The 13,621-nt window shown below is 44.1% G+C and overlaps 1 protein-coding gene across 2 annotated transcripts in view; it reads left to right on the plus strand.

Moving 5' to 3' along the window:
- The window catches only part of erbb4b (erb-b2 receptor tyrosine kinase 4b), a 516,511-nt gene that overhangs the window by 327,797 nt on the left and 175,093 nt on the right, over positions 1-13,621 (plus strand). For both annotated transcript variants that reach the window (XM_030080353.1, XM_030080354.1), the window contains exon 4: positions 5,121-5,252. In XM_030080353.1, coding sequence (XP_029936213.1) covers positions 5,121-5,252 — 132 coding nt within the window. The remainder of the gene's footprint in view (positions 1-5,120; positions 5,253-13,621) is intronic.

Consider the following 13,621-nt stretch of genomic DNA (forward strand, 5'->3'; position numbering starts at 1 on the left):
GGTGAAGCCATTCATTTTTTTTTTTTTTAAACTGAACACTGCTGATTTGTCACAACAAATCATTACAAATCTCCATTACAGGCTTTTCCGCTGGAGGTTTTGATGGACAGAGAGACAGACAGCTAAGACATACTGATGAATTTAGATGAAGTACTTTTAAGGCCATCCACCAGTTTTCATCCATTTTTTTTTCCCCTCACACATCCATGAATACTCCAAGGATTTTCTAGGTCCAATCTTGTTCCAGTCTCTGTAATAATCAAAAATACAGTTGATAAAGTAACTGGATGGATCTTTATATCTCTAGATCTAAAGAGCAGGGTATCTATAACAGATCAGGCATTGACAGTGACGGATGTCCTGCCATGTGTTGGCTGACCAAGAGGCCAAACTACACAGTTAAGCCCAACTTCAGAATCAGAATCAGAATCAGAATGCCTTTATTTGTCATTATAACAGAAAACTGTATAACGAAATGTCTTTAAGTTACATCCCGTCCAAGAAACACAAAAGACATGACAATACAGGGGTTTACAGGACCAGGAGAACTTCGGCAGCAGCCACGTGGCGCCTCCGTTTTGGCAGATGAGAAAGGGGTACATTAGGGAAGGAAGGGAGAAAAAAAAGGTCAAATGTCAAACTGGGCTCCAAGGGGAGTACAACATGGCATTTGGAAAAAAAACACCCCAGCACAAATAAGCACATGCAAGAACATTACAACATGACTCGAGACAATGCACATGTGGAGAAGGAAGGGATTGGGGAGGGGGGAGATGTCCCAGCACAGACGTGGGGCTCCGCTGCCACTTGGCGCGACTGCCCCGCCCACCTGCCACCAGGACGGGAGGGAGAGGGGGCAGGGGCCAACGAAGGCGTTGAGTTCCAGGGATGTAAGTCCAAGAGCTTCTTCGCTGTACAGACACAGCACTGTCTCTGGCGACTGATAAGATGACAACCCCAGTCGTTACCCAGGAGATGGCCTTGCGAGTCTGTACAGAGTTGAAACTCCCAGGAAGGTGATGGGAGAGGATACGGGGGAGAGAGCAGCTGTCTGCATAACCCTCCAGGAGAAAAGCGAAGATAACGGCCTTCCAAGGTCGCATGGGCGCCGAATTGTAGATAGGGTGATTGTTTGGGTTAGACTGACTCTGCAATTTCCATCAGCCTTAAGTCTCTGTGGTACTCTCAGTGATTCCGAATAGTCCAAAATATGGCACAAACCTCAGAGACGAGCTCCCCAACTTCTCCTAGTTGTCACCCAACTGGCGTATAAGACCAGGAATTTCTTCCTGCTTGCGAATCAATTCACGAATTGATTCCAGCAACGCATGAGTCTGAGTGTTGGTGGCTCGGCTCAAACCTTCAATCATGGCTGGCAGCTTCTCCAGAGCCAAAACTGCTGCCAACACTCCCTTGACTTTGCGATAAATCAGGAATCCACCAGTACCAATCAGCAGAAATCCTGTTATCATAAATCCAATCATGTAGACGTCTTCAACATCCTCAACGGAAAGAATCGACAGGCACATCACCCTCCACTTCTCCCAGGAGTCCATGGTGTACCCAGCGGCAAACGTTCCGGCGGGGCATGCGGGCTCTCCTTTGCCCAGTTTTCTGTTAGAGAAAATTTGATCAATTGCGTTGAGAGACCAGCTGATCAGATCCATTGTTGTGGGTTTTCGGAGAGGAATGCAGAGAGAGGCTCCGAGAAGAGCTGACTGAGACAACACAAGACAGAGAGCAAAGCAGGGTAGATAAGGGCAGGAGGGAGCTAGAGAAAAAGCGTCCGCCTTCGTCGAGAGCAGGAAGAGATCTCACCTTCTCTTATCAGCACCTTCCAGCATCTTGACGATGGCTGGTGGTCGTGGGTTAAAAATCAAACAGTCTGACAGTCAGAAACATGGTGCAGGAAACAAAGTCCACATGCTTTTTGGAACATTTTTCCCAGAAAACACTGTTTAAAGCCACCTGACCCAAAACCGCCAATGTTATACTTGGGTATGATGCCGGGAATTCAGATTTTGTGTAGTCTGATCGCAGCGTTAGGTGCATCTACAGATATATTTGATGCGATAAGTCCAGTCACCCAGGATGGGGGTCAACGTCATGCAAACTCTCGTTCTACCAGAGCTGAGATCTCTCTTTTCATTTCTGCGGCGATGCTTTGCTTTTATATGTCAGTTTGTCCTCTGCCCCACTTTTGCCGAGGCTTCCCAGTGCGAGAACAAGTTGAATTATGTGTGATTTGCATGGTGAGAGCCGGGATTAATTTTCTCCCAGAGACGCAGAAAGACATATAGAGTGAGGGAGAGGGGGGAGGAAGAGGGCTGGTTATGGTGGTAATAGCACCGCCTCATATCAACCGAGGAGGATCATTTAATCAGGCCTTTGTGGGACGATATTGTTTTTGTGTATGTGTGTTTTTGTGCGGCGCTGGCGGGACGTTTCATGTATGATTATGTGTCTCATCTGTTTCAGCCCTGTGTGAGTAATCTGTTTGTGTGCAGATATGGGAACACCCAAGCCCTGTAAATAATGCAAATCTGCAACCGGGCTTCATGTCCTCTTTATTTCTTCCCCCTCTCTTTATTTCTCTGACTCTCCTCTTTCATACGCTTTCTTTCGCTCTCACACAAAAGTCAGGATTAGGCATTCTCCGAACGCCCGCACAACAACAATAATCAGAGCCACCCTCCGTGTCCAATCACTCGACGGGCTTTGTTTGTGTGTGCATTTGTGTATGTGGCGAAAGGATTCAATCCCCCCCTCTAAGTCTGATGATCATCGGTGGACAATGCAATGCATATTAGGGATGGCGGGATACCCGGCCCTCGTCCCTTCCACCTTGATGAAATATGAAGTTACAGAACTTGTTCGAACCGCCGTCCCTCGCTGGGGCTTTAAATCCAAGATGGATTTTGTTTGCGATGGCAGCGGGGTGTAGCCGATTCTGTTTGGTTGCAGTGTGGGAAGTCGGAAGGGAAGGGGAACTGACGGGAAAAAAACAACCCAACAAGAGAAGATCAGGGGTCGTAATAACAGCAATATGGTGCGGCTTTGCGCGGGCTTCAGCCATCATCAGATGTGTGGGTCTGAAGGCCAGCGCGGATCAGAGGCCAGCACCTCCAAACCCCCGAAAAACCTCTGCTGAGCAATATTGGCTGTGATTTAGGTTCACGCATGTGTGCAAGTGTGTGTGTGGATGTGTTCTTGACTACTTTCAGGGGCACACACACACACCAGACTTAAACCAGTTCACTGGGGACAGCATGTCCAACTGGGGACAAAAGTCGTGTCCCCATTGGGAAAAAGCTGCTTTTTGGGGTCAGTGGTTGGGGTGAGGGTAAGTCTCCAGAAAATGAATTTTATTATATGCAATGTCCCCCAATGTGACCTTAGTAAACGTGTGTGTAATTTTTTTTAGTGTCTGTCCATAGACGGACTGTATAACTTTATTCGATGTGCTGTACTGAGTCCAACAGTGCCTTCAAGTGCATGCCGGAAACATCATTATGTACCATTTCTATAAGTCAGACACACACAAACACTTTACTTTTTAAGTCGTTATTTCAAGGAAATATGGTTTTCCAAGTTGACACTTTTCATTTACATTATGGAGAAAATAGTGGAGAAAACTTAAAAAATGTAGAAAGTATGGGGGATAAAGCAACTTTTTGTGCTGTTTGGTCTTTGTAGTAGAACTTTTAATCCTTGATGAGGCCCGCAGACTCACAACAGGTCCTGACAGGTTTGGGTCAGTTTCGCTTTGAATTTCAACATTTTTAATTGGGCTGCATCACGCTCGCTTTGTAGAGCTTTTTGGGCCTCACTGAGAAAAGAAAAGAAAAAAAAATACATTTGGAGATGATTTAGAGAAAAATCAGATTTAAAGGGCACTACCTATTCACGTGGTGGTGTCCATCAACTGCATCTTTTAAAAAAAAAAAGTTTACAGAGATTGAGTTTTTGTTCTGGGAGTGGACACGTGATGTTTGGGACAATTTCGGGAAAATATGGTAGTAGTATAAAACCAACTGGGGGAGAAAACAGATTTTTAATGCCAGCCATGTTTGATGTTTTTAAGCTGCTATGGTTAGTGCCAGTCAAGTTGGAAGCTCTTGCTTCCCACGTAGCACGCAGGAGCCTCCAATTTGCACTTGAAGGCATAAAAAGTTATTCTGGTATTTTGACAGGAGGAACATTCGTAGGTGTCACAGAAGCTTCCAAAGAGGAAGACCTTTGCTTTCCCTAAGAAGCAACTTGGTAGTTAAGCTAGTATGGATGCACATGGAAAGGCAGGGTTAATTTTGGGGACACCATCATCCATTTTGGTAGATTTCTATCCAAAACATGTTTTTTATCAGCTGTTAATGACGTTAATGATTTAAACATACACTACTCACAAAAAGTTAGGGATATTTGGCTTTTGGGTGAAATTTATGGAAAATATAAAAAGTTCGCGCTACAGTGATATTATATCATGAAAATAGGGCATTTAAGTAGAAGCATGCACTGGTGATTTCCTCATCTCAAACATGTCAGTGTCAATAACTTGTCATGTGCCCTTGAGCATCAATTACAGCTTGACAACGACGTCTCATGCTGTTCACAAGTCGACTTATTGTCTGCTGAGGCATGGCATCCCACTCTTCTTGAAGGGCAGCCCTCAGGACATTGAGGTTCTGGGGTACAGAGCTCCGAGCCTCTACACGGCGACTCAGCTGATCCCATAGGTTTTCTATGGGATTCAGGTCTGAGAAAGTGCAGGCCACTCCATCTGAGGTACCCCAGTCTCCAGCAGCCGTTCCCTAATGATACGACCTCGATGAGCTGGAGCATCAAACACCTGATGTGAATTTTGCCGCTAAACTCCTTGTTAGAGAACAGCAACTTGTGCAAAAAGTACTGAAACATTGAACAGTTGGACATGTGCATTCAAAAGTTTACAGAAGGTCACATTAAGTTCACCTGTAAAGGTTATAATCTATTTTAGGTTCATCCTGAAATTTCACCCGAAAGCCGAATATCCCTAACTTTTTGTGAGTAGTGTATGTGGTTTTGTCTACTGTCAGCAGCCTGTAACAGGTAAAGATCTGTGTCCTCTGTCTTCTCCCCTTCAGAGATCCTGAGTGGAGGTGTGTACGTGGACCAGAACAAGTTCCTGTGCCATGCAGACACCATCCACTGGCAGGACATTGTGAAAAGCCCACGCTTCAACCCCGTGGTGGTGCCCACCAACAGCAGTGTGACCTGTAAGTAACACACAGCACCAAGCCAAACACAAGAAGATTTCATGTTCTTTATTCATTCTCTTTCCTACTTCTGGTCAGGGAGCATTATCAGCCATGGTGTGACTGCTTCAATGTCTAAACCTAGATCTGGACCTTCTTCTGGTCCGGCCTTTGGGGGTCTTCTTCTAATTGAGCCACAGTGTGGACTAGCTGGTGTGAAAGCATTTCAATAAACTCCAGAGCAAGGCTAGAGAAGTTACAACGTCAATACAATGCATTTCAAGGCTTACTGCAGGATGTTTTGCACTTAACATGATGATTTTCAACTACAGTTCCTCCTTCTATGCTGTGTGCATAGCAGCACATCTACAACAGTGTTTCATATTTTTCTGTCTGATTGTTTTCTCCACACACAGCATACAGTATGTCGGTGCTGCTTATGGTAGAGGCGTATATTTCTACAGATTTTGAAGCAGAATCAGTAACAGCAGAGCCCAGTTTTCCATTTTGACAGCTCAAAATGCAAACAGAGGAACATACAATAGCCTCCGGGAAATATCACGCCTCCTTTTTTTTTTTTTTTTTAACTATAGGGTAATTACAGCAATCTAAAAAGGTTCACTATGGCAGAATGACTTGGTAATGCACTTTTCCCAGAAAACGCCCTCAGTATGGACTTCAGCCATCCATTCTGAAAGCTCCATCATAATACCTGGAGAGCAAAGCCAGGTCAAACACATTTAACAAAATGGTTCTCCACGAGGTCTCCGTGAACAAAGAAGAAAATACGGATAACAACCACAACACCCCACCCCACCCCCCCTCCTGACAAGTGGCCAAGTGTGAGCAGCAGAAACGCTGTCAGAACACAATCACCCCTCGACCCCAATCTGTCCCGCTGCTCGCCGTAACAATCCACAACCATGGCTGGCTTGCCCCACATTAATGCCCCCCGCTCTAATCAGCTGGAAGACATGTTAAAGGAATGCTTATGGTTATGAAGGGATTTATTATGGAGGGGGAAAAAAAGACGCACTTAATCTGTCAGGGGACGGGAGGCGGGGGGCGGGTTGGTGTTGTTCGGGGTTGACATGCATTAAGTCACCGCTCTGACCCCAGTTTGCGCTCCTAATCATCGTCATCGCATTTCTTCTCGTTAGTTTGTTTTTGCTGCTGGATCATATGGCTGAAATCCTGTTGTTGTTGTTGTTGTTTTTCTCCTTCCTCTTCTTCTTCTCCTTCAAACACAATGTGTGCCTCAGACGCCGTAAATCCCGGTGCAACCAAATTCAGTACATCTCTGCCGTTACTCAGGCAATCGCCCTTCAACAACAAGACGCTGTACATTTTGGCAAAAAACTCCTGAAATGTATCGGCCTGAATCCACATCTTTGAGAGTTTTTTTTCTTTTTTTTTTTTTGGCTGAAGATGAGCTCACTGTGCACTGAGATTTTTTTAATTTTATGCAAACTTTGGTTCGCATAGATTCAAGATTCAAGAGTTTTATTGTTATACGCACAGGAAAACAGATGGCTACAATGAAATTCCTACGTTGTCAGGCCTCCTTCCATGCCAAAAAAGTTAACTTAAGATAAAACACACAAATAAACAAATAAATAAATAGCGTTCGTGCTGGGAGGACGACGCGGTGGGTGCCATCTTTACACACACACACACACATACACACACATAAACACACACACACAGGCATAAGCAGGGTTGAATCCATCTGAACTGACTGAAAATTAATTTCTTAAATTTTGTCTACCACCAAGAAAAGCCGTGCAAACAGGGAGCGAGGTGTTATTCCTAAATGCTTAATGCAAGAGCAATCAAATATAATCAGATATATGGATAGACTTTATTATTTTTTGGGATGGATCCTGGATCATCACACAGTTGTGAAATCTGTAGTCGAGTTCGGGGACAAGGAAGGCAAACCAAACTTCACACACCTCTTTGCAAGTAGCCCCAAAGTGTGTCTGTCCACCGCTTTCCAGGACAAATTGGCAATTTTTAAATCACAATATGCGAGGCGCCGCTTCACCTCCAGTTGCAGGACTGTCGCTGAAATATAGCGGCATGTTAACACATTATCTTATAGGCATGAAATTAAAACACTCCCCGCATGTCCTTGGGTTTCGCTCTCACAGAACTCGCTGCACGCTTCAAATGCACTGCCACAGTTCTGAGGATTGATATTCTGCTAACAGCCTTAACACCCCCTCCACCGGCTCCCGGCAGCCATCGACCCACAATTCAATGCGTTTTGATCGGCTGACTCCTGCTTTGCCGAAAGATCAAGGGTCTCCAAACTTGTAATCCTCTGCTCAGAGCATAATCTCCATCTCGTTCCTCGGACGCCGGTTGTTGTTGTTGCTGTTGACTCACCGGTGCCACAGTGCTTTATATTTATTGGCCTCCTTTGAAAACAAAAGATTAATTTCAAATCCGTGACCCGTCCCATCAGGTGAGAAGCCACTTTCTTGTGTCTTTTCCCCAGCAGCCACCTCAGTGTGGCACAATTCCTTCGTTTAACCTTCAATGCTGCTGTAAAATATTATGCGAGGAGAGCGGACGGCGCAGTTTAACTCAAGGTCACGGAGAATTTGGAGGTGGAGATAGTGAAGACGTCGGATGCTAAATGAAGACTCTTTGCCTTGGCTTGGCTTAGGGGAGAACAGAGATATGAGCGAGTGGAGCCGAGGTACTGCAGACTTGGCAGTGATCACTCGCCCCCAGTTGATTTTTTTATTTTATGATCCTGTAGGCCAGTAGACTCTCTGCTACCTTTCACACTTTGTCAAAGCTGTCAAGTGCTTTCTCAGGTATTGGTAAAGCTTTAGTTTGACAGGAAGGGAATGGGGAAACAATGAAAGAGCCATGAGACAGGCAGCAGGTTTTCAGAATCAGAATCAGAAACACTTTATTGAGCCCCAAGGGGAAATTAAGTTTTAACATTTGCTTTAATTGACATCCTGCTAGCCCGCTCACGTTGGCCCAGCGAGCTATCTCCATTGTGGAAAACGTAGCTTTGTAGCTCTGAAAAAGTCTGAGCATATTTTAAAGTAGGCATTACTTGTCCAAAAAGAGCACATATTCAAAAAAAAAAGAAAAAAAAAAGAAAAAAGAAATATTGTCTGTTGATTTCTCACCTCAGATTATCTCAGAAGTGAATTCGGTTGCATCATGAATCATACCGTTGCCCTTTAAGAGTAACAGCAAATGTCAGGGGTTGTTCTCAAACTTTTACATGTTCCACACACTCAAGTTGAGTTTTGTTTTAAGCCACGGACCCCCATTTGAAGTTATTTTACACTAGGAACTGATATGAAAAAAAAAAAAAAAGGTTTACGTTGCATATTAAATTGTTTGGATGCCATACTGCCAACACTGACAAATAGATTAAAAGAGATTAAAAGATGTTAGAATAATCGCTCATACATTTTGTTTAGTGAAATTAAACGACCCTGAAGATGCCCTTGAAGGACCCCTGGATGCCCCTGGACCCCACATTGAAAACCACAGGCATATGCCACTGAAAACATAAAGATGCCATGTCGCTAAATGTTAACACCAGTCGCTGGGAGAGAAAGACAGAGACACAGGGACTGGAAACAAAGCGAAGCAGAGAGGCAGAGGGAAGGAAGTGATGAATCAGTGAGGGCCGGGTGGGAGATGAGAGAGATGAAGTGTGTGTTGGAGGGGGTGATGGAGGCGCAGAGGAGGAGGAGGGCAGGAGATGGAGAGGTTCGTGTTGGGGAACAGAGTCAGCCTTGACTCTAATAGCTCTCATCTGGAGTGGCTGATGGACAGAGGACAGCACTTCTGTGCCCATCCAGGCTCACTTCCCCCTCAGTCAATTACCAGCCAGTCAATTAAGTCCTCCAAAAAAAACCAGAGAGGCCCCGGCTAATGCTGCCAAGGCCATCGCCGAGCTCTCCTGCTTTCAGCAAAACATAGTGTGCACCGGCTCCATGCTGTGCCGCTTTCAAACACACAGAGAGAGATACGTTATTTTCCTCTTCCCTGAAACAACGTGTGTGGTGATCATTTCAAGTTTGCATGACTGGAACGGCACAAACCAGGCAGGGTATATACGCTGCGTTGTTGTCGAAAGACTCCGCAGGTTAGGACGGCTTTCTCACGACATGATAAGGTGAAAAACATTCGGTCAAACTTTAATTGAATTTTGGAAAAATTAAAAGCAGATTATAATGATTAAAACATGAGGCAAAAATGGTAGATCGTGTTGTAGAGTGTATACCACGTATCAAAGCTGCCCCCTGCCTTTCCTGTCTTTCTCTGCTGTCACTATCAAAACAATCAGAAATATACCCCCCCCAAAAATAATTTTGACGAATCACCACTGTGATCGCCCCATCAGCAGGAAAACTCAAAAAAACAAACAAACAAACAAATGAACAAATAAACAAAATAAAACCTGCTGGATAAATTTGTGGGATGATTGTTCTGGGCATGTCCAGTGGTGACAAAATTGCCAGAGGAGGGCGTGGCAAACAAAAAATGATGTAAATGAACCAAATCCTGTCAGAGGTGGATGATGCTGGCCGATAATGTATTTTTGACTAATTAAAAGCAAATATCGCACCAGTTTAGCTTTTACAGCCCAGTGTCAAGGAAATGTGTGTAATAGAGCCGATGATCCATCAGAGGGAAATGTGTCAGTGTGATGGTGTGTGTCACAAGGCGTGAAAAATAGACGGTAGTGTGACATTGAGTAAAGGCAAAGTAAAATAGAGTAGAGTAAATTAGAGTGAAGTCCACATATGGAGGGAGGTCTGATGGAAAACGGGTCAAATACACAAACTTTCCTGTGAGAGAGCAGAATTCAAATCGAAGCAAACCAGAATTTGCTTTTAGCGTGTTTGCTAACGTTAGCTAATGTTGCCTTTAACCTAACCTTAACCTAATCCTAACCCCAACCATAACCTTAACCTAACCCTAACCTTAACTTCATGCTAACCACAACCATAACCTTAAACTAACCCTAACTTTAACCTAATCCTAACCCCAATCATAACCTTAACCTAACCCTAACCTTAACCTAACCCTAATAAATTCATTATTGATTTAAGTATAAATAAATATATAAATACATATATCATGGGGAATTCATAGGGTTAATAAATATAAATAAGAACAATTGGGATTATTAATACATTAAAATTATTAGTTCATTTCATAATTAATTATTATTTGGAATTCATAGAGTTATAGGGATAAAACAATTAAAAACAGTTTAAAAATACATATAATTCATTTTGAGGGATAAAAAGTTGAAAAAACGGTAGCGGCTTGTAAACGGTAGCGATTACAAGCAAGTTAAAAAGCCCATAGGTGAATTTCATAGAAGGGAGCTCATTCTTACCTTGACTCTTGAAGGGAGAGCATCACAGAGCTTTACAGACAGTTTTTTCTGCTGAGTCAGTCAGTGGATTGTTGGTGTGCCGAACCTGAAGAAGACCCGGACAGGGTCGAAACGTCGTTTCACAGGCACACTTTTTGAGTTTATTTTTGTTTATTTACTTATAAATAACAACAGTTTTTGTGTTTTTAGTTGGTTATGTATTTTATTGACTTATAAACAAACAAAAAAAAAATTAAAAAGTACTGAAACAAACAACAGCATGAATGGTGAGTGGACACTCGTCCGCTATGGCAAGCACCGGTGTGCCCGCTCACCCAAATGGGACTGGGGGGATGGACGGTCTGGGGTGCGGATGGAGAGTGCACCCTCCTTCTCTCGAGTGAGGATGGATCAGTTCCCTCCCCCTTACCAGCCAGCGCCTCCCCTTCGGGCGGTCCGTTTCGCCAGTCCTCAGACCCGTTCTTATACAACGGCAGTCCACCTTGGATACGCTCGACCAGCCCGAAGATCTTGTTCTCCACGGGTTTGGAGGTCAGACGTCAGGCGGGAACCAGCTGATCCACAGTTTGGTCAGTTGATCAGAAAGCTGTACATGGTGATCAAGATGGTGCATCACCTGCAAAATGTGGCCCCAAAATCGGGCAAGCAAGAACCAAGGATGATTATAAGGATGGTGGAGATCCTTTCTGGAATGATCAAGCCTGCCACCCCCACATGACACACACAGGATTTGATCACAGGGAATGCAAAGAATTGGGGACAGATGACTTACCAGATTTTGACGTAACACTATGAGACGGTGTTGGAGGACCAAATGAAGGAAGTCTCGGGATCCCTCACCCGTGATTGGAAAGAGGCCTTTGAGGTGGCAGTCCGTTGGGCGAATAGAAATCTCCCTTGCTTCACACGGGACACAGTGGATCACGCCAAGGCCATGATCACGGCCAGGGCAGACAATTTGGAGCCACAACAGGAACAGGCTCTGCATCAGAGGAACACCATGACCCAAACAGAGTCTACCACAAGGAAACCGGGGACGGCTCAGAGTCCACAGCAGACACAGGCTGCAGCATGACCCGGGAGTGGACGGCAACTGACACACAAGACCTCTGTTGCTACCATGACCGAACAGATTTCACAATGGGACCAAATCCTACAGAGGGAACGTATGGAAGCCCCCATGGGGGTCAGAAGGACTAAAGACAGGATCCGTTTAGAGGACAGTTTTTCTCAGGATCTGGACCTAGAACAACTTGAGGATCTGAGGCACCAGTGGGACAAGAAATGGAAGCCTTGGTCCATCAGGCTGAGGAGGAAGTAGAAGATGGGGAAGTGGTGGTTTTTGAACAATCGGTGGACCTTTTTGCACCCCAGGACCATTCAGGTTCAAGGTGAAAAGGCATCCAAATATGGACAGAAAGTTTGTTGACTGGGAGTACCGTCTGGACAAGAAATGGGCCATCTTGGGAGATTCCAATTTGGATAGACTCCCCTATTTCTCCAACCCAAATTTGCAGATTGACTGCTTTCCAGGAGCAGATTTTCGCCATGCAGAAGCCCTGATCAGAGGTGCAAAGGTACCACAAGATTTGGTGGTGGAGAAGGTTGTGCTGTCCTTTGGGCTTAACAGCAAGCATTGCAAACCAAAGGAAACAACAATAAAAACTATGCAAGCAGCACTCAGGGCTACCAGAGGAAAGTTCCCTTATGAACAAGTTTGGATTCCCCTTGTTAATTTTTCTCCAAACCTACTGAGTGAAGAAAAGGACAATCTTCGAATTGTCAATGAACACATAATGAGGAATATGCCCTATGTTCCCTTGTTGCCTGAGAGTTCCAGACGGGTGGTGACAACATTCACTGGACACCAGACACGGGTGTTGCCATGTTCAACCATTGGATGCTCTTTTTAAACACCCATGCCCCCTGAGTCTGGATCAGGAGGGGGACAAGATTCCACAGTCCCTACAGAAGAAGGAAGAGAAAAAGGCTCAAGAAGTGGTAGTGTTAGCCCCAAACTTTAGCCTTTCCAGGCCACAACGGGAACTTTTAAGTAGGGGACTGTTCTTTATTCCCGCGTTGGGCATAGGCAGGGAACAAAAAATTAATCTACAGTTAGACATTCAAAATTATCACAGGAAAATTAAATTGGCGACTTATTATGGCAAGACACAGGAATATTAAAATTACCATTCATTGGACCATCGAATTAGACACCACCACCACACATACTACCACCAGAGGTTAAAACTGTAATCGATAGGGATTTGAAAACATTTCATAGACATTACAAATCTGTTAAAGAAAAATACATTTCATTGGCCGAGGTCAAGGCACTACGTGAACTAACACATTCTGAACACATTGTCATAAAACCAGCCAACAAGGGATCGGTGGTAGTTATCCTAAGTAGGGAACAGTATATTTTGTTTATGTATATATTTTAAGTGGAAAGACAATTACAGGACACTGAATAATATAAAAAAAAAAATGGACAAACCAATTTATGTGGACACAATTCCTATAGTGGCGGAAATCACAGACTCTTTAAGAAATCAAAAATTCATAAATGCCAAACAACAAAAATATCTTATTGTAGATATAGAACCCAGGGAGAGGAGATTCTACATTTTACCCAAAATTCATAAAGACCCAACGAAATGGACAGTGCCATTTAAAATTCCCCCAAGGAGACCAATTGTGTCTGCTTGTGGGAGTGAGACGTATTTCACAGCAGAATTTTTGGACTTTTATTTAAATCCGTTGTCAGTCAGGCACCCTGCCTATGTAAAAGATACATATCATTTCATAAAAATTGTAAAAAGTTTTAAGACTCCTTCAGACGCATTCTTCTTCTCTATGGATGTAGATAACTTATATACCAATATCCCAATTCAAGAGGGCATAGCCTGTGTCAGGAAGACCTTTGACGAGTATCCAGATCCAAATAGGCCAGATAAACAATTGCTTCAGTTGTTAGAGATCAATCTAATGCGGA

This window comes from Myripristis murdjan, chromosome 21 (assembly GCF_902150065.1).
Source record: "Myripristis murdjan chromosome 21, fMyrMur1.1, whole genome shotgun sequence".
Taxonomy (NCBI): domain Eukaryota; kingdom Metazoa; phylum Chordata; class Actinopteri; order Holocentriformes; family Holocentridae; genus Myripristis; species Myripristis murdjan.